This window comes from Vicugna pacos, chromosome 8, assembly GCF_048564905.1.
Source record: "Vicugna pacos chromosome 8, VicPac4, whole genome shotgun sequence".
NCBI classification, from domain to species: Eukaryota; Metazoa; Chordata; class Mammalia; order Artiodactyla; family Camelidae; genus Vicugna; species Vicugna pacos.
Genome location: NC_132994.1, coordinates 27019731 through 27046258, shown reverse-complemented (window position 1 = coordinate 27046258; position 26528 = coordinate 27019731). Strand labels below are relative to the sequence as shown.

General features: G+C 34.5%; 1 protein-coding gene across 7 annotated transcripts; it reads left to right on the top strand.

The window, feature by feature from the left end:
* Nucleotides 1–26519, top strand: PNISR (PNN interacting serine and arginine rich protein). 7 transcript variants are annotated; one of them, XR_001458605.3, is made up of 14 exons: nt 12–854; nt 7069–7149; nt 8819–8937; nt 10388–10576; nt 11959–12182; nt 13652–13823; nt 14981–15171; nt 16728–16865; nt 18105–18204; nt 18921–18974; nt 20040–20210; nt 21249–22335; nt 22574–22691; nt 26096–26519. XR_001458605.3 is itself a non-coding variant. In XM_015235980.3 (13 exons), exons 3-13 carry the CDS (start codon nt 8850–8852, stop codon nt 22602–22604), a joined length of 2445 nt encoding a protein of 814 aa, XP_015091466.1. In that variant the 5' UTR covers nt 12–854; nt 7069–7149; nt 8823–8849; the 3' UTR covers nt 22605–22914. The 7 variants fall into 7 exon arrangements, 5 of the variants coding, with proteins under 5 accessions (XP_031536067.1, XP_031536068.1, XP_072821748.1 ...); XR_012074878.1 differs by lacking the exon at nt 26096–26519 and adding an exon at nt 24180–24811; XM_015235980.3 differs by lacking the exon at nt 26096–26519 and having other exon boundaries at nt 8823–8937; nt 22574–22914.
* The last annotated feature ends 9 nt before the right edge of the window (nt 26520–26528 follow it).

Here is a 26528-nt window from a genome sequence, read left to right as displayed (position 1 = left end):
GCACGACGGAGACTGGACATCCCCGCCGCTTCTCCCTAAAGGTCACGGGGAAAGAAGGAAACACCGGGACTAGCCGGGTGAGGCCGAGCTGAGTAAACATCCCCGGAAGAGGGCGCGACGTTTTTTGAGGTTAACAAAGAACGACCGCTGCGGGGTCAGTTAAGGTCTCCGCTGTCGCCACCAACCGAGACCGGCCACCTCACTAACGTCTGGTCTCCTCCGAGGCGGAACCCTCCGCGGCGCTCTCGGCGGCGCTCCGTGAGACACCAGCCGGGAGCACTCCGGAAGTTCGGGCCAGACTCAGGTCTGCTAAAACGCGGCTCAGGGGCACCAAGCAACCCGCCTGAGTCGGTTCAGTTTAATCCTGGAGCTCCTCCGTAGTCTGAAAGTAGTGCCGCGAACTCACAGCCCCCTCTTCAGAAAGACCATACACCCTTGGGAGGAGGCTTAAGTTGCGAAAGTAAAAATTTGGATCGAGCTCTGCAGAGAACACTTAAACTCTTGGCTTTTTGCCCAACTTTAAGATGAAAATGGGACGGGCATGACGCTGACTACTTTAAAAGGTAACGTACAGGAATGTCCAGGCAGTTGCATCGTGTTGACTACATGGTCGAGGTGGTTTTGCCCATAACAAAAATGGCGTCGGAACATGTTAACCCGGTACAGTCACGTGGTCAGAGACCAAGCCCGGGACAGTATGGCTTCAGATGACAGACGGATGTTATTATTATTCACTTCCGGGTGAGACCAATCGGGCGCCATCTTGTCTTGTTCGTGAAGAAGTAGAAGCATCGGAAGGGTTGGAGAGGTATTACAGGAACGGTAGCGACAACGGTGTTCCGGAACCAGAGTGGGTAAGTGGTTGAAAACAATTATGTGTGGGGACTTGCCGGGCCATTACAACCTTCTTGGTTTTTGTGGCGAGGGTAGCATAACTTAAACTCGTAGGCTGCGTACGCTGCTTGGCGCGACCGCCGGAACCTCATCTCCCTTAAAGCGGTGGTGTCCGCCTGACTTGAATCACGGCGGTGCTCCTGGTGAAAAGGAAATGTTCTTATTAAAGAGAGTGCTCACGACCTCCCCCTCTAACTATGAGTTTCCTCCCGGACCAGAAGGGAGTGATTGTTAGGTTCCTGACTAGCCGTTAAGCACTGCGCGTGCGCATTGGCTACCCCCTTATGGGGAGGGGATGCAAGGGGGCGGAGGAGGTGGGTGCCCGGACCTGGACCTTCTGTGCTGTTCCTCTCCAACTACGCAGGCGCAGCCGAGGGCAACTGTGTCCTAACTGCAGTTAGATTCCTTAGTTTGTATTATACTTGTGTTTTTAAAGTGATAGACTCTAGGGATTAAGCTTCAGGGGGAAAAAAGTAGCCAACATTTAAGTTTTATTGTTCATTGGTGGATACTGTTGTCATTTGAATATCATGGGTACTCAGCAAATTTTGATTGTTGGTAGTTAATTCATAGAACAGCAGAATAAACTTGGAATTTCTGATCTGAGTGCAGCAAGGCAAAACCAAGACAAAAACAACACTAAAGATTCACCTGTGGGAATGTTTCGTAAAATGTTGTGGGGCTACAGGTAAAGTAACAGTAAATTAGTTCTTTTAAGATGGTCTTGGGGGGAGGTTGTAGCTCAATGGTAGAGTGCATGCATAAGCATGCACAAGATTCTAGGTTCAATTCCCAGTACCTCCATCAAAAAAACTAATAAGTAAGTAAACCTAACTACCTCCCTCCCCCCCCAAAAAAAGGGGGGGGGAGAGGTTCTCGAGACTCTGTTTAAAACTTTTTTTTTTCTGTGTTTTCAGAACAGTTTGATTTACAGAAAAATTGAGCAGATGGTGCAGTTTCCATATAAACTACCCCCCACCCTTTGACACAGTTTCTCCTACCAACATATATTAGTATGGTACATTTGTTACAATTAATGGATCAATATTGGCACATTATTATTATCTGAAGTCCGTAGTTTATTCATGTTTGTTAAGTTTAGATCTAATGTCCTTTTGGTGTCCCAAGATCCCGTTTAGGATACCATATGACATTTAGTTGTCATGTGCCTTAGTTCTTCTCTCGGTTGTATGTGTTTCTCCAGCTTTCATTGTTTTCTATGGCTGTTGCAGGCTGAAAAGTCATAGACTGAGTTCCTAACTTCAGTGCCTCAGAATATGCCTTATTTGGAGATTGGATCTTTAAGAAGTAAAATGAGGTCATTAGGGTGGGCCCTAATGCATTATAGTGGTGTCCTTGCAAAAAGAGCAGGACACAGAGGGAAGATCATGTAAAAGACACAAGTAGGAGACAGCCACCTAGTAGCCAGGGAGAGAGGCCCCAGAATTAAACCAACCCTGCTGACATTTTGATCTTGGATTTCTAGCATCCAGAACTATAAGGAAATAAATTTCTGTTGTCCAGGTCACCCAGTCTGTGGTACTTTGTTACCGCAGGTCTAGCAAAGCGATACAATGACCTTGACAGTTTTGAGGAGTAATGGCCAGGTGTATAGTAGGGTGACCTGCTATTGGAATTTATCTTTTTCTCATGATAAGACTCATTTTAGGGATTTGGGGGAGGAAGATCACAGAGGTAAAGTGGCCTTTTCATCACATCCTGTCAAGGCTACATGCTATGAACATGGCTTATCATGCTAATACTGACCTTGATCACCTACTTGAGGTAGTGTTTGTCAAATTTCTCCACTGTAAAGTTACTCCTTCTCTATTCACTCTCTCCTTTCCATACTGTACTCATTGGGAAGGAAGTCCCTTTGCACAAGCTACCCTTAAAGAGTGGAGAGTTACGCTGTCCCTCCTTTAGGGTGGAGTATCTGTATAATTTATTTGGAATTTTTCTGCATGGAAGATTTGTCTTTTTCCTCCCATTTATCTTAATCATTTATTTATATCAGTAAGAATTAGTAGATATTTATGTAATGATTTGTTATAATCTAGTACTACTTTATTTTGTTGCCCAAGTTGTTCCAGCTTTGGACATTGGTAGCTGTATCAGGTTGTCTTTGACATGCTCCTCTTCTTCTCCCCCCTTTTTTTGAGCCCCTTCTTATTTCCTGGTGCTACCAGATGCTCCAGGCTCATTTTGTGTATTTCTTGCCCCAGTCCTAAGATTCAGCTATTTCTCTAATGATCCTTAATTTTTTTTTTTTTTTTTGAGAATGGTATTAGAACCAAGGTAAGTGTGCTTATTGCTACTGGGTTGTTCTTTCCTTTAGGCTCTCTACATTTAATTTTGTATCTTTTTTTTTCCTTCCAAATTTATTTTTCAATTATCACTTTTTTTTGTATCTATAACCGAAGTATTCAATTCTCCAGTATTTTTTGATTACCTCTCTTGAGCTGCAAAGTATTTCAGTATATATCAAAATGCATATTAAATAGCAAAAAAAAATTTTTAACCACATTTCAGATGATTATAAAATTAACCTTTGTTAGTGCCATTTCCACCTAACCTGAATTCATCCAAATGAATTTTTTGATTTTGAGATCAGTTACCTGATGTATAGGACTGAAGTGGCAGCAGAGAAGAGGATTGTTGCATTTTGTGGTTTCTAAACTTTGTGTTTGTTGTGAGAAACATTTCATTATATGCATCAAAGGACAGGTATATTTCTATATTTCTTTGATTTTTGCAGTTGCTGCTTAAGGGCTTTCAAACACTCCATTCTCATTCTCATTTATCTCTTTGTTGCACAGTCTATGAGATGACTTGTAAATATTAATGATTGTCATTTAAACAAGTAATTTTAAGAACCTCAAAGCAATGAATGTTCTAATATAGAGCCATCTAAGAAACAGATAAGATAAATGATGGTTATTTCTGGTTGTATTAATTTTTTAGGGATACTATACTAGATTACTACAAACTGAGTGGCCTTAAAACAACAGAAATTTGTTCTTTACAGTTCTCCAGGCTAGAAGTATGACTGAAATAAAGGTTTTGGCAGGGTCATGCATGTGTGCTTGCAAGCCCTCTCTATCTCCCTCCCTTCCGACATCCTTCCCTCTTCTAGGGGAGGATCCTTCCTTGCCTCTTTCTAGTTTCTGGTGGTTCCCAGCCATCTTTGACTTTCTTTGGTTGTAGACACTCCACTGTCTGCTTCTGTAGTCACGTGGCATTTTCCCTGTGTGTGTATCTGTTCTGCTTCTTGTAAGGACACCAATCATACTGGATTAGGACCCACTTTAATCCAGTATGACCTCATCTTGACTTGAATAAGTCTGCAAAGACCTTATTTCCAAATAAGGTCACAGTCACAGTTATTGAAGTCAGGGTAAGACTTCAACATGTCTTCTAGAGGAACACAGTTCAATGCTTAACACTAGTCATATTCATAAACTAGGTTTCTACAGCTGTGTTTGATAACATGCATGATCTCATGTAACCCATGGTTGTTGATCTTTCTGTTCTTCCCAAATCCCAGTTGTTTCCAAGGAAATAGCAGTTAATTTAACCCTATAAAGGGAAAGTCTTGCAGCCTGGCTCACCAATATTTAAATGTCTCCAAACTTGAGAAATTGAGCTGAGGATCTTTAAAGTTAAGACTATAGAATTGATAAATTGGAATTGATTTTTGATATTATAAAATCAGAGTAGCAGTGTTAGAATGGCATCTTCATCATTAACTATTAATATATTTACTTGATAATAAATTTCAGTGAATGAGGAAAATATTTCACCACTTAGTATGGTCAGTGCACTTTGGAGCATTCAGATAATTATAAGACATTTCATCTGCCCTCAAGAAGATTCTTGTTTGAGCCATGACAAAACACATGAAAATTTTCGTGATTAGCTTTCTTTGATTCTTTGTATCTTTAAAAATCTGTAATAGATTTATTTTTTAAAATACACATTCATGGTAAAATAATTCAGAGAATACAGAAAGATATAAAATAAAAAAATTACTGATCTTTTCCCTCCCCAGAGCTTACTACTTTTGAGAGGTTTTTTTGTTGTTGTTAGTTAGGAATTTTCTATAATAAATTGCATTCTTAAAAAGAGAAAGGCGGCATCATTATTCATCCTGTGTCACATTATTTTTCTTTCACTTAAGAATACAATTTGTACTTCCGTATATGTCAGTGTATAAAAATGTTCCTTGTTCATTTTAATGTCTGAATAGGAGTCCACTATATGATTCACTCTTAGCTCACTTACTGCCTTTTGTGTGTCACTAAAAGCAGTTGTTCACTGTTACAAACGTGCTGCAGGTTTTTGAGCTACATGGTAAGTATACTTACCCATGGTTTTTAAGTCTTTGAAGTGAAGGTGCTGGGTCAGAGGGATGAGCATTTACAATTTTGATAATATGCTCTGCTGCTAAATTGTCTCTCCAAAAGACTAAACATTTGGTGTTTTGCCTACACCCTTGTTCAGCACTCATCCTCTGTAGTCAAAGTTTCTCAACTGCAGATTTAATTGAAGCATTTTATCAGATAGCTTCTAACTTCTTACTTCCTTGACTTTTACTGTCACCTTTACTGCATTTTTATTCTGCTTTGCTTCTCACAATTTCACATTCTTTTCATATTTTTCTCAGCCTCAGTGTGCCAAACACTGTATTTGAATAATAGCTTCTATAAAAACTTTGGGGGAAGAAAGCTTTGGAAAACATTAAAAGTAGACGTGATTGGTTTTAACAAACAGAAAAATGGCCACAAGTAATACAAATCAAACTCTTGAAAATATGCAAGTAAAACCTCTATGCATAGGAAAACTTGGAAGTTTTTTTGGTTTATTTGTATTTTTAAATAAAAGCTTCAACCTATGATATTGTGAGAAGTAGGGACAGAAGATTTTTTTCCCAAGATAAAATGAAATCTGTATAACTCCTAAATTGCTTTGAGAGAAGAAAATGGAATTGAGTAGAAATGGATTGGCTTGATCACCCCTTCCCCACCCCCTAGTTGTAAACTTGAGTGCTGTCAAAAATGATAACTGAGGAAGTCTTGGTAGTGATATTAACCACTGCTTACTGAAGCTGTCTGTGCTGATTTTTCATGTGTTTCCCATTTAATCCTCACAATAACCCTCTGAGGTGAACTACATCCACCATTTTACAGATGAGAAAACCAAGGAGAGCAGTCAATTTGCCAACATTTCATACGGTTAGTGAGTGGTATGGGTAGGCATCATAAATCGGCTTGTATTCAGAAGTCTAGGTGACAAGTGGTGGTAAGAAAACTTAAAAGGAGAATTTAAAAAGTTGTCCATGACAACCATGAAATATGAGTAAGTAAAAGAAACTTTGTTTAGCATGATTTCTAGAAAAGTAAATCTGTGTTTTGGAAATGACAGGGAGTCAGTACACATCACTTTCAACATTAAAGTGATTTTACTATGTGCACACATCTATTTGCAACTCCAGTAAGCACTGTGTAGAGCTAGTTTTTAATGCCTACCTGTATGAGTTTACAACCTACTATGCATTGAACTTTGATATGCCATTAGAGCTTTGGAAAACACAGCAATCTGTAGTTACGCCAGCTTTTTGGTTCTCGTGTGTATAGTTCAGCAGCTTCCTTATCATTAACTTTTAAAAGTAAACAGAAGGAGTTCCAGACCATTTGTTTATTCATTTGTTGTTTAGTGGCTGCTGTGTCACTTGCTTTAGGACAGCAAGTAGCTGTCCTGTACCTTTGAGAGATAGATAAATACATTTGTCTTTCTGTCGGCTTTAAAAAGGTATTAATGTAATGGGAAGGAAATGAAACCGTTTGAGGGACAAAGTGTTCTCAGCTTGCTGATGTTAATTTTTAAACTTAGACTTCCATAGAAAAAGCTGAAATAATGCATTTATTACTTTATTTATACCATTTAAGTTCATATTTTGAAAGAAAAATGTTTAAAAGCTTTGCTTTCTCAGTTCTGATGTACCTGCTTCCTTTAACTGTATAAAGGTAAATCCTTTCTCATTATAAACTTAATGGAAGAAAAACTTCCAAATTAATTAATTTGCAACTTACATATTTCATCTGTAGAATTTAGTTATATTTTAATTCTCATAACTCTTCATTGTCTAAATGCAAACATATACTTTTTTTTCAGGGCATAAGTAATCTTGCTGCTATGCTTCCAAGCTATAGTTCTGAATCAACCTAAGTTTTAAACAGAAGGTGAACCTCTAAGGTCAGTCAAAATAGCAGTTGATATTCTGGTGTTCCTCTTTGTTACCTTTTAATTAAAGTTGTTAGGTTACTTTTCAGGGGTGCTGATGAGGTATAGTATAGGTATAGGGTGGAATAGAGAGAGGGAAAACAAAGGAGAAGGAAGAATCTGAGGGGAGATTAGAGAAAGAAGTATAGCTTGGGATTGATACCCAATCCAGTTGTTGGCCTCAAGTGTGGTACTACATAGTGCCTATTTGCCATATTCTAATAAAACTGTTATAATAGAATATGTTAGTACAACTGGAAGACAAGTGCACTTGACTCATAAGTAAATCAAAGTAACAAAAGAATGCATCTTCCTAATGCATTCCGTTCACATGAACCTAATTTATAATGTTCAGTCGAGAGATCAGGATCTGCCACTGATAGAACTATGTAACTTTCTGAAAATGCTGCAAAGACTTTAGTTGCAAGCGCTAAGAACCTGAATTGTAATAGCCAATTGTCCTATTTAAGTTGATGTCTATTACTTCCTTATTATCTGGCTTTCCTACTTTTTTGTGATCCTGCAATACTGAGGCGTAGTTTTGTCTTGTTTTTAGAATAGAGGGAAGAGTCAAACTAAAAGGATTTATTTAGTACACATTTATTTAATACCTGCCATTTGCTGAGCCCTGGGATACAAAACAATGAAGAAACATCCCCTGCTTACTGTTTGTGTCATTGGGTTTTGAATACGGCTGTATGTCAGTGTTGGATAAAGTACAAAGATAGTATGACTTGTAGGCATTTAAAGCTTTTTATTATGAAAGTTTTCAAATTAGTTTACAAGACAAGTAGATTAGTGTGATGCACCCGCCTCCACACCCATCACCTAGATTTAATAGGTATTAATATATGTTCTTTTCCCTCTACTTTTCTGTGCTAATTACATGTTAAGAAACCTGGCCTCATAGACTTTCTCACCTTTTGGGCTTGTCTGTTTCTTTTGATACTGTTTGGCCAGAACTTTTGTCCCCTATAATTTCTTTATATTAGAAACGAGAGCCAAAAAGCTCAGTTGGATTCAGGAAAACATTTTTGGTGAAAATATTTATAGTGATTCTGGGGACATAGTATTGTCTAGTAAGGAGACACCTGATAATCTGTAGAGGTGATATTTTGACAGCCTTTGAATTTGTGCTTTCCCATGAACTTTTCTTCTAAGATTGCCTGAATCAGTTGTTTTTATTAGGTTTGGCAATATGGTAGTTTTTTAAATCTGTTCCACCTTCTGCATTCATTAACTGTAATTTATAAAAAAGAATTTTTCTTCATTAGCTAGAACTGTTTGGTTACCCTCTTCAATGCATATTGTTTGGGAAAAGATTAAATCACTCTTTTCTAATAATCTTCAAAGTAATTACATTTCCAGGGATTTATGTTGGGAAAAATTAGATTTTCTTCTCCCTTTTGAGCCACATTGATTAGAGCTATGCTTGCCCCAAACTCTTGACAGCAGCATTAACATAAAGTTTCCTATTCTTGCTTCAACCTAAAAATTCCAGTTGCCTCTGGCAACCTTTTGACCAGAATTTTAGAGCTCTGACCACATTAAATGTATCATCATCTAATAATTTCTGATATGTGAGCTTTTAAAATTAAAGAACTCTCATTCCCATTTTTAAACTATGTTTATTTTGTTGAAGACAGAAAATCAGACATACTTTAAAAGTCAGGATGTGGGATCAAGGAGGACAGCCTTGGCAGCAATGGCCCTTGAATCAGCAACAGTGGATGCAGTCATTCCAGCATCAGCAGGATCCAAGTAAGGAAACAAATTGGGAGGTGGGGGAGGAGAGGTATATAGAGATGAGTGAGAGATAGGCCGTGGGATTAAATGAGATAGAATTGGGGTTGGTGTTGGATCATTTTATGGTTAGATTTTAATCTCTACTCATAAATAATCTTGCCTAGCATACATAATCAGGGAATGGATTTCCCTTTGGAAGACTTCCTCAATGGGTAGAAAGCTTTGTGAAGATTTTACATTTTTAAAACTGATTTAGTTTTTGTTTTCTAAAGAAAGGAAAATCTTTCATAAATGTGTTGCTTAAGTAAAGCATACTTTCGTTAATTCTGAATTTTACAGTTCTATGTAGATCATAGTCAACTGGTGGTATGCTGTCATTTTAAAATTTCTCTTTAATATGGAATAATTCAAGCATATACAGATGTAGAAAAAAGTATAGGGAGTCCCAATTTATTACTTAGCTTTAATAGTTATTTTCATAGCTAATTTTGTTTAATATGACCCCTTCCACTGCCCTGCCTTTTTACTGGATTAATCCTGTTTTTTTTAGTAGCTATGTTGCATTCTGTTATAGGACTGTACTGTAATAAATTCACTTTTAGGTGATTGATTGTGACTTTTTACTGTTTGAAATCATTACCATAATTTTGTATACATATCATTGTAACTTGTCTAATTATTTTCTCAGGAAGAAATCCAAGAACTAGATTGGGTAGGTCAGAGTTGCACATTTCAAAGTTTTAGATACATATTGCCAAGTTTAACTTCACAAGTTTAACTTCACATGAGTTGTGCCTATTTATATTTTCATCAAAATGTATGAGAATATACCTATTTAATCTTTGCTAAACTGAGTTGTAAAAAACTGTATCTTAATCTTTTTTCTTTATTAATATTAGATCTTAAAATGTTTAGTATAGATATTTGAGGAAAAGAAGACCTCTAAGATAGTGGAGACAATGAATTTTCAATAAAGGATGGCTAAAAAGTTGTAAAGGAAGTATATTTTGACTAGGGAAGGGAGTTAAAGATGCTAAAGACAGGTGACTGAAAAGGAACAGAAATAGATATCTATACTCATCTGAGGTATATGGGATCGAGTGTATACCTGGATAGGACCTGTTTGAGAAAGAGTGAGTTTAAACATTTGTTTTTATGGTGGTTTAAAAAAGGAGTAAGTTTTTAAAAAACTCAATAAACTAAGGTACAGGGAATACATTTTTTTAAGAGTTAATATTAGAAATTGATTGTTTTTGTGGAGTCCTTTTCTGAATGTCTTAAATAGTTTATATTGCCTTGTAGCCTGAATATGGGTTATTTTCTAAGCATTTTTTCCAGCTATAATATTCTGTAATATTTTAAATCTCTAGTAAGGAATAACTGAGATGCTTGTTTTACATAGAGGCACTATTCTTCTAGCTCCTACATTCTGAATGATAAATTCTGCTGTATCAAATTGTGGTAGGCCAGATTGACTGGGCTGCATTGGCTCAAGCTTGGATTGCCCAAAGAGAAGCTTCAGGACAGCAAAGCATGGTAGAACAACCACCAGGAATGATGCCAAATGGACAAGATATGTCTACAATGGAATCTGGTCCAAACAATCATGGGAATTTTCAAGGGGATTCAAACTTTAACAGAATGTGGCAACCAGGTTTGTTTTTTATGTTTTCCAAATTTTAGGACTAGTTTACAAATAAAATGAGGGTTTAGAATGAGGATTAAAATTATTTATTTTGCTTAGTTTTATGGCTTCTTGAAATTAATGCTCCTTACAGACTAGGCAGTTTCAATTAGGTTTGACCTTGAAATTTTGTGGTTAAAATTATTCTGTACTCATTCTGCTAGCATTGTGGCACTCAGTTTGATTCTTTTCTTGGTTCTTCATTCCTAGGCTGACAGGGGCTGGGAACACTGGAAACCTCACTTGGCATCTAGGGAAGAGAGCATTCTATGTCTCTCTCTGTTGCAACCTCTGGCCTTTTCAGAAGCAGCACTGGCAGAGCAAAACATGTCTAGTCTCTAATTAAAGAAAAATTGTGTCACTATGTGACGAATTAGTCTGTCAAATATACTCTGCCTCTACCATCCACCCATCTTTCTCTTCCCTTTTTTTCAGATAGTGAAGATCTTCCATAAGTTTTTATCTGTTTTATTTTTTTGTTTGTTTGCTTTTTTACTTCACAGTATGATTTAGGTTCCTTGATGCTAGTTCAATTTTCTATGACTTGTGTTATTATTTTTAATAGTCACTTCAAATTATTTATAGAGGAATCTTACATTTGAGTATGCTAATGGTAAAGTCTTATCTCCCTTTCCCTATTAGTACTTATTATTGTTTCTCAATGTAAGAATAAAAAACTTAAAGTAATCGATCCTTTAATACCACTTTTAAAGGGATAAAGAATACTCTAGTCTTTGATAGTAGGAGGTAGTTCATTTCTAGTTTTTTTGAGACTACACCAAATTTCCCCATGTTTGAAATGTTTTGGTTCCTAAGTTCAAGTTCATCAGTGACTTATCCTAGCATTTCCACATCCCCAACTTTACTCTACTGGCTTTCTTTGTGTCCCAAGCAAGTGATTTACCTCTGTGTGCCTCAATTTCTCCTCCTGAAATTGGCAAAAATAATTTCCTGATTTCTCCCTACCTCACAGGGATGTTGTGAGGATAAATGTGTTCGTGGAAGAAAGAAATCTTATAAAATCTTAAGGTATTATTTTTATGGTGGTGTTACTGAACAGAAAGAAAAATTCAACAAAAAAACTGCTTTGGATTTTGTTATGTTCATTAAAGATAATTTTGGTCATTTGGTTTCCATTTGTTTAGGATGTGAATTAGAGTGGAGTTAGCTCATTTGAATTATTTATTAGATTAATTCATTGCTTATTTTTAACGTAGGAATTTGACCAAGAAGTCATAAATTCTTTAATCTGTTTCTTTACTGAAAAATCTAGCTTTCTTGAGATCTTAAAAATTTGTGTTGATTTTGTTATAACCCCCTGTTGAATGTTTTTATGCCTAAATCCTAAATAGAATGGGGAATGCATCAGCAACCCCCACACCCCCCTCCAGATCAGCCATGGATGCCACCAACACCAGGCCCAATGGACATTGTTCCTCCTTCCGAAGACAGCAACAGTCAGGACAGTGGGGAATTTGCCCCTGACAACAGGCATATATTTAACCAGAACAATCACAACTTTGGTGGACCACCCGATAATTTTGCAGTGGGGCCAGTGAACCAGTTTGACTATCAGGTGAAAGATATTTTGTTGCTTTAATATTGTAGATGTGCACGTAATCCATTCTTTGGAAGTGTCTCATCAAGAGTACCTAAGTTATGTGTTTCACTTTTCAGTCTTGTACAGATAAGCACACATTATGTCTCAGAAAAGCTACCAATTTTTGAGTATTATAATTCGTTAGATTTTTATTTTCTGGTTTATTTGCATAGGAAAATGGTATAAAGGATTATTAGGGGAAAATTTGGATAAAATGAAAAATGTGTAAGTGCAATAGCTATATGATGTTTTGTTTTCTAATTTATAACTTCAAGATGGTATATTTAAATATTAAATAAAGTTTAGAAAATGCACAGTAGTTGAATACATTATTTATCAATAATAGATTATAGTTAAGACATAAATAAAACACATGAAAAACATAGCTCATCTTCCTAAATGCAGTTTCTTCTGCTGTGTAGAATTACAACTTTTTCTAGTGTTTTGTTTTGTTTTTTTCCATTCTGACATGACATGTTAATGGAATTGTACATAATTTCCTTTGTAGCATCTAATTCATTCCTAGGGACATAGAACTCTATGGGGAATAGTGTCATTATGTGGGGCTTTGTTTTCTCTAACTACTCTGCCAGGGTTCACCCTTAAATTATAGTGCTAGATGTCATTTTGAAATAATGGATTGCAGTTACCTTTAAACTGAGCTATCATCATTTAAAATTTTGAAAAAACATACGTTATTTCACTAATTGTGTGGCTAACAGGCACAATGTAAACAGTATTCACTTTGAGAGAGTAATCCTCTTATTCATATATATTCAGATACTTATTGTGTACTAATTTATTATATAGATATGAAAGTTTTTGTTTGGTTTTGAAAAAAATGTAGTAGCAGGGAGCTTCTACTTACACCACATTTGCTTGGTAGATCCTTATGCTAACAAGTCAAAGAGCTTTGTTAGTGTCTGGCTTAGAAAAGCCTCTGAAAATGACAAAATTGCAAAAAATATTTACTGTAGTGATTCAGTAGTTTTCATCCTTGCTTAAAATAGATATTTCTTGCAAGATTATAGAAATAAGTTCACAAGTAGGAAGTTGGAATTGATTTAAAAATTTTTTCCCTGTATTTTCTAGTTACAGAAAAATTGACATTTATTTGATCCTCTTGGTAGTAGAAGGAATAGTTAATAAATGGATTCAGAATGAAAAAGCTCATATACATATCCTTTTCTATACTTCTTAAAAAGAGTGAATCAGCTGGATTTTTTATGGCTCTTTGCATTTACATAGGCAGAACATCTTTGTCTTTCTTAAGAAAAGTAAGCCTAGGTTCTTGGGGCTACAGAAATATCGGTGGATATTAGAACCATGGAATTCTTGGATTTGCTGCACACATGGATTTCTACTGTCCCAGTTCATAACACACGTGTGTCCCAGAGAGTATGTTACATTAATGTGAAGAAAAATAAACTGCAATACTCTTTCAGCATGGGGCTGCTTTTGGTCCACCGCAAGGTGGATTTCATCCTCCTTATTGGCAACCAGGACCTCCAGGACCTCCGGCACCTCCACAGAATCGAAGAGAAAGACCATCATCATTCAGGGATCGACAGCGTTCACCTATTGCACTTCCTGTGAAGCAGGAGCCTCCACAAATTGGTAGCTATTTAAGTTTAGTGAACCACAATTGGCATGATTTCTTGATCATATAAAAAAGGATGTCTTGTTTTCTTTAAGTTCTTATAATAGCTTGATGTTAGGAATTGATACTTTAAAATCCTATCATTTTATAGTCATAAACCTTAAGATTAGAAAAAAGATACTGGTCTAAAATATTAAAAGTTTTGAATAGTTTTCTTTAAAATAAGTCTTTACCTTAAACTCCAGATTTTGTGATGAAATATACATTTGTCATGGCCATAACATGTTATTTTCTTAAATGTTTATAATTAGATACATTGTGTTAGTATATGAACACTTACCCCTTTTAAACCTCCTAGTTCTCTTGTCTTTGGACTCTTTCCACTCTCAGTTCATCCAGTATGCTGCTGTCAGATTAATTTTTCTTTGATTATTTCACTTTCTATAGTATTTTGGCAGATAGTTTTAATTTTTAAATATCATTAAAACTAATTTATTGCCAGTGATAAGTTATATATTTATATTACTTTCTATCTGGAAATCCAAATCCGGAACTTAATGGGCCAGAATGTTTAAGTCTTTCCTTTTTAATCACAAAGTAGACAATTTAGGAAGATTCTCATTTCTTTTTTAAGTTACAGAATAATACTAGTTCAAATGAATTCTTAATATGAAGGTGGACTTGAGCTTTTGTTTAACTCTGTTCTGTTTTCATATTTTAGAAAGAAGCATAATGTAACAGTTTGGCTCTGAACTAGCTCATATCATTACTTACTGTCTTTGTAACCTTGAGCACATCACTTAATCTTTTTGAGCCTCAGTTTCCTCACATGAAAAGGAGACGGAGTAATAGTGCTCTTCTAGGGCTTTTTTAGGATTAAGTGAGATGGTTTAATGTGCTTTTATAGTTCCCTGGCACATTGTAAGCATTAAGAAAATGTTAACTATTGCTATTAAAAGTGATGATTTTAAAGAAAAGCATGATGTTTCAGATTGTTTTTATTACCACTGTCTTCCTGGAGAATGATAGTATTTGTTCTGAGCATTCATATGGCACTAGAGTTCTTTTTTTAAAATTTACTTGCAAAGATTGTAGAAATTCAAGTATAAGGAACTCATGCATTTATGATTTTTACTTGACTGACTTGTGAATATTTTTTTCCCATGTGAAACAGATGCAGTAAAACGCAGGACTCTTCCAGCTTGGATTCGAGAAGGTCTTGAGAAAATGGAACGTGAAAAGCAGAAGAAATTGGAGAAAGAAAGAATGGAACAGCAGCGTTCACAATTGTCCAAAAAAGAAAAGAAGGCTGCAGAAGATGCTGAAGGAGGAGATGGCCCTCGTTTACCTCAGAGAAGTAAATTTGTAAGTAGACTCTCCTGACATGATACTCCATGTGCTATCTGTGTGAAAAGTTGATTGAAAGAAATAGGTATTATTTTAGCCTACAGGAAAGTATTAATGTCCCTGAGATTACTTTCAGTAAGTATATTGAGGATTATGTTTTTATGTATGTGTTATGTAGTAAGGAGAAATGGGGTGGTGAATTTATAAAACATTTTATTACAGACAGAAATTATTCAGTGAGATGCTAGATAATAGACTTTCCCTTGACAAACAAATCTATTCTTTTGTTGTAGTACAGCTAATTCCCTGGTGGTGGACTGTAAAACAAAATTACACCAGAGGATGTAATAACTTTCATAGTTTTTGACATAAGCATTGAAGGTAACATAAAGTTTAAATCTTTAAATCTTCATTAGTTAGATGTCATAAGTGGCTTAGGAATTTTTTGTTCAGTAGCAATATACTCCTTGCTGGTATAGCAGCCATGCACTGGCCAGTATGCAAGTTAGGAAATGGGCCATCATCCCGAGGCCATTTTCTGCTTCAACAATAAGCCTCAAAGACAACAAGTAACAAGATTTAAGCAGACATCGGTTTTGCTTAAATTCGATGAATACCATAAATTATTTTTATTTTTTAACAAATGAACCATGTTAAGGGTGTGATTTTTGTTCTGGGTTTATACAGGTAAGAAACAACTGACTATCACTATTAAAGTTTACCTTAAAAAAATTTTTTTAAACCGTTACATGAAATAATCGATTTTCAGGTTTGATGTTTTTTTGTCTCAAAAAAACTTTGGAGGTTATCTTCCCTCTCCTCCCAGATGCCATTGGGCTTGTGTTACATGTATTCTTCCTCTGGTTCAGATAGTCTTTCCATAGTAGTATTTAAGTGATCACTTTGTCTTTTACATGGTAGGATTGTTAAGAGTGATTGTGGAAAACTTCTTTGCCTAAAGAAGGGTCCTCCTTTCAAGGTATGCTATCTGGACACTGAAAAGCTAAAGCCACACAGAGAGACAAACTGCTGATATTTCCTCTGTCTGAAGTAGACCTCATTTTTTACCTATCTGTCCATTGCATAGCTAAAAAGCAAATTTCACTAGCCAGCTGTGATCTGGAAATGACTTTAAATTTTTCAAGTCACATGATTTTAGGTAAATAGCTTAAATTTACAGCTGTAAAAGTTACACTGAATAATATGACTGGTCCATTTATCCAGAATTCTACACAGCACTCATTTCAGGATCATCATATATGATAGATATTAATTAAATCAGTCTCTGGGCATGGTGCTTCTGGTTATTTATAAAATAAGATAAAATTTGACTAAGGAAAAAAAATTGGAAAATAATTAAAATTGATTCTTACTAGCCGTATGGCAATCTTATATTTCCTCTCAGGTAATACTTTATATTACCAAGAGAAATCTATAGCATAAAAATGTAATTTAGAGAGAAATTTCATTTTTATTTATCTGTTTCATATTAATTTGGGATTTTAAAGTAGAGTATCCAAGATAATTATTTTACATTGTGAGTATGAATTTGACCGCCCATACTATTTTTTTAGGATAGCGATGAAGAAGATGAAGACACTGAAAATGTTGAGGCTGCAAGCAGTGGAAAAGTCACCAGAAGTCCATCTCCAATTCCTCAAGAAGAGCAAAGTGAACCAGAGATGACTGAAGAAGAGAAAGAGTATCAAATGGTAAAATGTTAAATTTCTTACCATGTACAGCATTTAAAAAAATTTTTTATTGAGGTATAATTGATAGACACTTTATGTTACAGGATATATCTTGTTTATAATTTTTTTTAAATTATTGATTGGCTGTCTTAAAACACTTAAACTGAGAACTCATGAAACTGTTATGAAATGTGTATTTACTGGGCAAAAATGTCTGAAAATCCAAGTAACACTTATAATATGAAATCACAGCTTATAAAGCAGTGATTTAAGCACACTTTCTAGTTCCAATGTTGTAGTTAAACAGCATTTTACTACATGAGACCCAAGAGAATATTTATTGATCTATTATTTTCTAAAGTGTGTTTTGGGTTTTTTGGGTTTTGTTTTTAAATTTTTTTAATTGACATATAGTCGGTTTACAGTGTTGTGTGGTGTTTTTTGAATACTGAGAAAGATTGAAAGACTGCATAGAAAAAATTTAGGAAGCACTGGTAAGCACAGTTAAACATATTTCTTCAATGCAAGCCTTTAATATCTATAATGTGTATTGTCATTTTCTTAAGTTTGGGAATGTAATATGCTGCATTTCTGATACAGAACAACCAGTGATATTTGGGATGTTTTTAGATGATGCTGATTCAGTGGACTCTCATTTAATTAGATGAGTAATTTGGAGCCCAGAGGTTAAGGGTCTAACTAATAGTCTACATTTGAAAACAGCTGTTGGTAGCCAAACCAGTGCTAGAATCCAGCTCTTATTTCCAATTTATTTTACTCTGTATTACAGTAATCAAGAAAAAAAGGACTTCATCTCACAGAATGGAATAACTGCCTTTTCCTTATTTTGGTTTTTTTCCCCTCAAGTTTTACCTTGAGTTGAGGGTTAAGTTGAGGGGTAAGTTCCTAAGTGACTTAAGAAAGTAGTGTTATGCTGCTAATTATGTATTATTAGATGAAGAGATATTCCTCACAACTTAAAACACCTGTGGGAGTTTTTAATAGGGACTTTTAACAAAATGTTTTGTTAGAATTAGAATTCAGTGTCTGTACTATTTAGTTAAGTTTATATATTTTTCTTTAATCCATATGATTTTGAAATTTTTTTAAAGTTTTGATATTTTACAGTAATTTTCAAGGTATTTTATTCCTTGAAATAGTTGATCTGATCTTTAAAAATGCTTTATAAAATGGCCTTGCCTTTTAAATTTTTTTTGAAAATGTCAAATAATTAAATCAGAAAAAAAAATCTTTCCTTAGATGTTGCTGACAAAAATGCTTCTAACTGAAATTTTACTGGATGTCACAGATGAAGAAATTTATTATGTAGCCAAAGATGCACACCGGAAAGCAACGAAAGGTATATTGTGGGTGTTCTTGGTTTTCTTTTTCTGGGGGTGTTTTGGTTTGGTGGCTACTTTGGACTTCTTTTGTTGTCCTTGTTGAATTACTGGCAAATTTTGAATATTCTCTTCCTGCATGTTTTAACTCTTTGGGAAAGGTTAGATTTATTAGACACCATATTAAAACTCTACAGATATTTTTGTTTTATCCAACCCACTTGAATACAAATTAGCAATTATGCTGTTCTAAAAAATGTAGTGTGGAAAATTCTTGATTTTACCTGATTTTTTATAGATACCATGGTATTGGTGTATGATTTCTAATACAGTTAGTTTGACTAAGGAATTGAATTATGAACCTTCAGAATTTTCAGTTTACCACTTACAATTTTTACAGAAGCAAGTAATGCTCACCCTCACCTGTGTATTTTTAGTTACAGTTAAAAATATATATTTAAAACAAAATTTAAATAATGGGCAGTACCGCAAAAGTAAAAATCAATGTACTGGTCAACATTTTTCCTTATTGTCAACCAATTTCAGCTCACATCAGAATTATAATTTCAAGGCCAGCCATGATACTGGTTTAAAATGAATGTTATGTTTTTAATGTTTCTTCTCTCCCCAAAAAGCAGCAATAGTAGTAGATTTAACAATACCATAGACTCTCATGACTATGAAATCGTGGCTATTTGTGTTAACATGTTGTTCCTGTTGTTGATGTGATACAAAGCTCCTGCAAAACAGCTGGCACAGTCCAGTGCACTGGCTTCCCTCACTGGACTCGGTAAGTATTCTCCTTATTTGTGAGAGGGCCTTAAAGGGAAAATCACACTTACCTTGTCTCTCTCTGCGTATTCTGTTTTGAAACTGTACTATTCCTACTCAGTTTATAAAATTTAGGTCTTAGGGTTATATCAGCCTCTAAAAGGTTTATTTTTTTTTTTAAACTAAAGCATTCACAGTGGGATTATTATAAATATGGTGGCTAATTCACAGTTTATTGGGGCAAGCTGTAATAGTTCATAGTTTAGCTGTCATAGTATTTAAGCTCACTTTCAGAATTACTGCATACATGCCTTAGGGAAGAACCTACCCACTAATGCTTTTAAGGACCTTTACTTAGATTGTGTTGCAGCAAGTCAAGTTTTAATAGAGGAAAGGGTTTTCTTACTGCATAATAGTAGTGATGTGTTCATAATTTGTTATTTGAATGATATATTATCAAGTATATAAAAGCTTGAATTTGCCTTTTCCGCACCATTTCAAGTTAATTTTTGTGAGGATCAACAGAAATGGATAAAACCAAATGCCCATGTGATTTTGTTATTACTATTTAGATCACTTCAGGGTGGGGAGTAGTTTTAGCACCATACCATTTCTGTACCATTGAGAATTACAATATTCTAATTTTGTTAGGGAAAAAATACTTGGCATCCCTTGAATTTCTAAGCTTTGAACAATGAAAGAGTTAATTTTAGAAATATTTTTAGGATCATCATAAATTTGTTTAAGGTGGTTGAATTGATTATGCTTTTAGTGAGGCTTTGTTACTGCCCTGTTAAATGGTTTGGTTGGTTAGCGTGGACAGTAAGACAAAATCATTCTCAAGGCTCCCTTACGGTGAGGAATATATGAAATATTACAGAAGGAATAAGATACTAAGTATCAGTTTTCTTGAGGGTTCTATGTACCATTTTAAGAACTGTAATGTATACTCCCCACCCCGAATAAGCATATTCTTCCAGAAAAAGGCAGTGAAAAAAGAAATGAACTTTCTTCTCAGACCTTAAAAGGTTTTTAGTTCATAGAATAATTTTTACATATGATAGACTGGGCTTTATGCACACAGGTGGACTGGGTGGTTATGGATCAGGAGACAGTGAAGATGAGAGGAGCGACAGAGGCTCTGAGTCATCTGACACTGATGATGAGGAATTACGGCACCGAATCCGGCAAAAACAGGAAGCTTTTTGGAGAAAAGAAAAAGAACAGCAGCTGTTACATGATAAACAGATGGAAGGTATATCTTTTAGACTCAATTTTTATACAATTCTGTTTGTATTTCTTTCTCTTTTTCAACCAACCTAAAAATATCAAAGGATAGAAGCAAGACTAGGTTATAAATAATATGTGATGTAACTGAAACTAAGGTTTTTAGCTCATTTGCAATTTTTATCAAACTTAAAATCAAAATTGTAGTATTTATAAATTGTGGTTTATAAAAGTTAAGCTGTTAATTTGTTTTATTTTGGGAGACATTAATTCCAGTGGTTATAAGTTAAGCTGTTAGTGTATTTTCATTTCTTATTAAGGTTCTTAAAATGAAAAAATATTTTTGAAATAGGGGAAATATATTGTAAATCATTGAAAAGGATAGTTAAGGGTAATAGAGGACTTTTTAGAATTTTTTTAATGTAAAATACATGAATGCAATTCTTGGTTTATGTAACAGTACTAAGAATAATGAAAGAATATTTATTTAGAATTGCTTTTTTGGGAAATCTTATTTGGACAATTTGAAAAGTAATTACTGAGAGTTAACAGTCAAAAATTTCCTATAAATTACTTATTTAGCTTCTAGTTACCTTACTGTACAAAAAGGAAATCTTTTCTTACTTCGCATGTACCTCTGTACTTCGGTACTCTGTGGCTAGACTGTCTAGGAGGGCAGCTGACTACATGTAGCTGTGGAGCATTTGAAATGTAGCTAGCCCAAACTGAGATGTATAATTACGTATAAAATACACACTAGATTTTAAAGACTACATTAAAAAAAAAAGGCTATCTCAGTATTCTTTTTAATGGATTACATGTTGACATGATAATATTTTTGATATATTGGGTTAATAAAATATTAAAATTAATTTCACCTGTTTCTTTTTACTTTTTTAAATGTAGCTACTAGAAAATCTTGAATTACTTATGTGGCTTGTGTTCTATTTCTATTGAACGGTACTGGTATGTTTTTAATAGTCTGGTAGCTTGAAATTTGGTTAGTATGGGAGTTTCTTCGTTGTATTTTTGCCTTTCTTAGTGTTTTTGTCTTTTTCTGTTTCAGAAGAAAAGCAACAAACAGAAAGGGTTACAAAAGAGATGAATGAATTTATTCATAAAGAGCAAAATAGTTTGTCACTACTAGAAGCAAGAGAAGCAGACGGTGATGTGGTTAGTGAAAAGAAAAGAACTCCAAATGAAACTACGTCAGCTTTAGAACCCAAAAAAGATCATAAAGAGAAAGAGAAACAAGGAAGGAGTAGATCAGGAAGTTCTAGTAGTGGTAGTTCCAGTAGCAATAGCAGAACTAGTAGTACTAGTAGTACTGTCTCTAGCTCTTCGTACAGTTCTAGCTCAGGTAGTAGTCGCACTTCTTCTCGATCTTCTTCTCCTAAAAGGAAAAAGAGACATAGTAGGAGTAGATCTCCAACAATTAAAGCTAGACGTAGTAGAAGTAGAAGTTACTCTCGCAGGATTAAAATAGAGAGCAATAGGGCTAGAATAAAGATTAGAGATAGGAGGAGATCTAATAGAAATAGCATTGAAAGAGAAAGACGAAGAAATCGAAGTCCTTCCCGAGAGAGACGTAGAAGTAGAAGTCGCTCAAGGGATAGGCGAACCAATCGGTCCAGTCGCAGTAGGAGTCGAGATAGGCGTAAAATTGATGATCAACGTGGAAATCTTAGTGGGAGCAGTCATAAGCATAAAGGTGAGGCTAAAGAACAAGAGAGAAAAAAGGAGAGGAGTCGAAGTATAGATAAAGACAGGAAAAAGAAAGACAAAGAAAGGGAGCGTGAACAGGATAAAAGGAAAGAGAAACAAAAACGGGAAGACAAAGATTTTAAGTTCAGTAGTCAGGATGATAGGTTAAAAAGGAAACGAGAAAGTGAAAGAACATTCTCAAGGAGTGGTTCTATATCTGTTAAAATCATAAGACATGATTCTAGACAGGATAGTAAGAAAAGTACTACCAAAGATAGTAAAAAACATTCAGGCTCTGATTCTAGTGGAAGGAGCAGTTCTGAATCTCCAGGAAGTAGCAAAGAAAAGAAGGCTAAGAAGCCTAAACATAGTCGATCGCGATCCATGGAGAAATCTCAAAGGTCTGGTAAGAAGGCAAGCCGCAAACACAAGTCTAAGTCCCGATCAAGGTAGTATACTTTTTAAAGTATTTTGTCTGATTTTTAAAAAAAATTTTGAATTTATTCAAAGTTGAAAGTGTCCTTTCTCTCTCTCTCTTTAATAAACTCAGTTTGGTACTTGATAAATGATCATAGTCTTAAGTAATTTTAGAAATCCTATATAATAGTATTTATTTGAAAATTGCAGATTCTTTAATTTAAAATACATTTTTATTTTTAAATTTTGTCTTTTCCCCTTTTTTTTCAGATCAACAACCCCTCCCCGTCGTAAACGCTGAGGAATGATGTGGCCAGAATGCCATGATGTTTAAAAAATTCCATGAGTTTTAAGGGCTTGTCTCATTATAGAGGCACATTGTGGCTGTGTAGGTGAAACCAGAATTTTTTTTTTTTTAATCTGTAAATAGGTGTACTTTTTCCAAATGCTGCTCCAAGTTACTTAATAGGATTTCTTTGTATTACATTTTTTTCAAAAAATAGTGCATAATAAGACTATAAACATGGCATTCTCTTTCAGCTGTAATGTTCTTAAAATTATTCTTGAATGTACTGTGATGTCAATAAAGCTCTTTAGTTCATTTTTGTTAACCTCTTGCACCTTACTTTTATGATTCTAATCTAAGGAAAGTACTTTCATAAAAAGGCAGCTGGAATTTTGTATAACAGGTTTTAAAGGTACTTCCTCTCACCTCCCCCAAAGGAAATGGTTTTAACTTAGTAGTTTGTCAGTTTGTAAATTGTACCCATGGATTTTTGTCAAATTTCAACCATAAGGGTATAGAAGAGGGCCAGAAATAGACCTTTACTTTCATTTGGAAGCATTTCACAGCTTTATAAACTTTTCTTCCTGTTTGGGGGATTTTCAAGTAATATATTCTCTGTGTGTAAAAAGTATGGTTCATGCCTGTAAAATGAAATTGCTGGAATTGATCAAGCCAGTACACCATTAGAATTATTTATAAGAAACAATTGTGTTTGACACTAATGGTCAAGTCTGGAACTATCCTCTGCAGTTACTCACTTGTTTTAGAAGCATATTTCAAACACTTTGGGATTATTATAGAACTAAGACTCACAATTCAATATATTTATTTTTTTTAAGTATAATATGATCTCAGCACAGTGGAGGAATGCTGTATTATGCATTTGTGTCAGTTTCTTAACATTAAAATCATCTGGTTTTGTCAGTTTTTTAAAATTATGATCAGTGAATGGTCTAGCAATTTAAGGCAGTCATAAACTGAGTAAAATGAGGCTCTGCAGGCATTTAAATGCTCAGCTGTTTACAGTGTCCATTTTTATGATTACTCAGTTATGTCACAATAGATAAATCTCTGAAAACAAATGCTCTTAAATTTTAATTTAAAAAAAGAACAACAGGTGCAGATCACAGCACAGTTTTAAAGTATGCCTTCTTACCAGCAATAGTTATTTTAAAATAAGCCAGGTTTTTGCCGAGATCAGTGTTTCCTCAAAATTAAGGTAGAAATGGATTTGTATAGTATGCTCTTGTACCTCCACATAGGTTCTTAAATAATTTTGAGCAATTAATGCATTTATCTAGATGAAATAAATCAACTGTGAATAAATGCATGTTTACCAAAATGGTTGTTTTTTACATTGCATTTAGTTCTGATATTTATAACGTTGACATTTCACACAATAACTTTTAAATAGTTTGGAATTCTGTATAGTTTAGACATCAGTCCCAGCTGGAGACAAAGTAAAGGAAAATGTGCAATATTTTTTATGTAGGTGAGCTAACACAGTGTACTTAATTGCAGAATCAATTATCCAGTTAATTTGTAATAGATAAGTTGTATAACATTTTCATATCTTAAAATGTTTTTTAGGTCAATCTTCAAGTGAAATAATATTTTCAAAATAAAATTCTACAGAAAAGTTCTGCTGGCTATGATATGCACATTTTTGGACAAGATATGAACTAGATGGAGTCAAAAGTAGTATTTGACAGTTTGAATACTCTGCCATAATATGCAAGCTTCTTACTTAAATCTGTAGATATTTAAATATCATGATGTATGTGATTATTAGTAAATACATCAGTGTTATAATTAGATATTTGGGTTTTCAGTTTAGAGTATCATTTCATTGACATGTAATGACATATGTTTACCTTGAGTGGTAAGATTTATAAAACAGGGCTTCCATGATTTGGGATGTGATCACTAAAACTTACACATAATATTAATTAGATGTGTAATTTGGTTATGAAATCTTTTCTAAAATGACACCACCAGAAGATTAATAGATTAAATTTTGAAACAGTCATTGGTCTGGATTGGTTAACAAAAACTGTCTTAAGAGATTTTCTTTTAAAATATTTCTAGTATATCGATCATACTTGTTTTTGTGGAATGGGGGTAAACCACACCATTAAGAGAATAAAATGTAATTCGGAAGAGATAATTACAAGGTTTGTTTCAGGCCCCAAAATATAAATAAAGATTGGTGTGGAATCTCAGTGTATATGTTTTCTGCCATTGTAAAATATCTTTTTAAAAAAGCATCTATTTCTAATGGTAAAATACACAATAGGTGAACCTTCCAAACATCATCTATCTTTTAGTGTTTGAGTTACTCTGTTTCTTCAAAGAAAGAGATGAGATATAATTAGTAGATGAGATTTTTTATTTTCTGTGGGAATGTTTACATAGAAATTATATAAGGCCCAAAGTCTTAACAGAAATCTTTACACTTAAACTGAGTTTTTCTTTTCTTATACATTAAAGTCTATTTTAAATTATTGAAGCTTCTAAAATATATTAGGCATGGTTTAGTGAAAATAATAATTAGATTCATTGGGTTGTCCTGGCTCTGCTGTTTGATGTATTTTGGATAAATCACTTATTCACTGTGGGCCTCAATTTTTCTAACTGTATATAAAGGTAGAGATTAGATTACCTCTAAGGTCTTAAATACTTCTAGCTTTAAGTGCTTCAATTTTAAGTAGACTTTGGTTGTAATGTCTAAACTTAAATGAGAAAATGGGGTTTCTATTAGTCCTTAAAATAGCTCATGTGATGAGTTACATAAAGTTTTATTAGGTGTCACCCAGAGTTTTCCTATAAAAACACAGGTTAAATCTGCCATATTCTGATTATGGTAGTGTTTAGATAAAATTTTCCTAAGTTACCAATTTATATGTAATTTTGTAACTACAAAAATTTATCAGTTAAAATTGAGTGGGTGTAATGTATCATTTCAAAGGGATAAAACTTACCTGTAAGGAGGGAGCACTTTACCCTTAACTTGAATGGAAAAAGTTTATATAAAATCATAAAATTGAATTTTAATATATTAAATAGATTCTTAGCTTTATAGCAAAATAAAATTGTAGACTCTACAACACATTTATGGGTGAGACCATGGGCATAATCTGAGAAATAACTCCAACAACAGCCATATGTCACATTACAGCTGCAAGTCCTTCCAACACCACTGGTTTGAGTATCATTGGAAAAGCCTTTTGTTGATATTTGTAGGGAAAAATACTGTGAGCTAGTTTTGGCTATCTGGGCCAAACTAGTGGGTATTCAAGAGACTTGTTTCCTATTGGCATTAAGACAAATCACTGATTTTGTTGAACTGAAAATACAGTGAAGGGCTCTGAAGCCCAGTGAGGGGGACCATTCAAAGAAAGTATTTAAATAAAGCTCTTAGAACTTCTGTTGTGCTTGCACTTTGCTTTGTCCTTGGATCTGTCACTCCAGCAAATATAATATGTGCTAAATGTTCTTTTGTGCAGAGCTTTCTGCCTTCAGTTGGAGAGATGGGCATGTATCTTGAGAGAGGAGCTCTGAAGAGGACATTACCCAACTGAAAAGTCTGCAACCATTCTTGTAGGAGGAGGTCAATATTTTACTAAGAAGCCATAAGGGAAAGACCATTACTGAGCAGTAAATTCACTAATTTGAAGAACCCTCTACCAATCTGACCTTGCCTATTAAAAATGTAGTGATTTTTTTTTTTGCCTTTAATGTTGGAAATTTATCACTGTTCTTACCCAAGAAAAGGCTTTATACATTTATAAGTATAATGTTACCGATCACCATTCTAACTGTAAATGAAGTTTGCCTAGCCTGAGTGATTAACAGTCTCCTGCTACATAATGTATTCCCTGTCCAAAACATCAGGTCACTCGAAGAAAATAAAATTTCAATTTAGACTTTAAGCCCTCT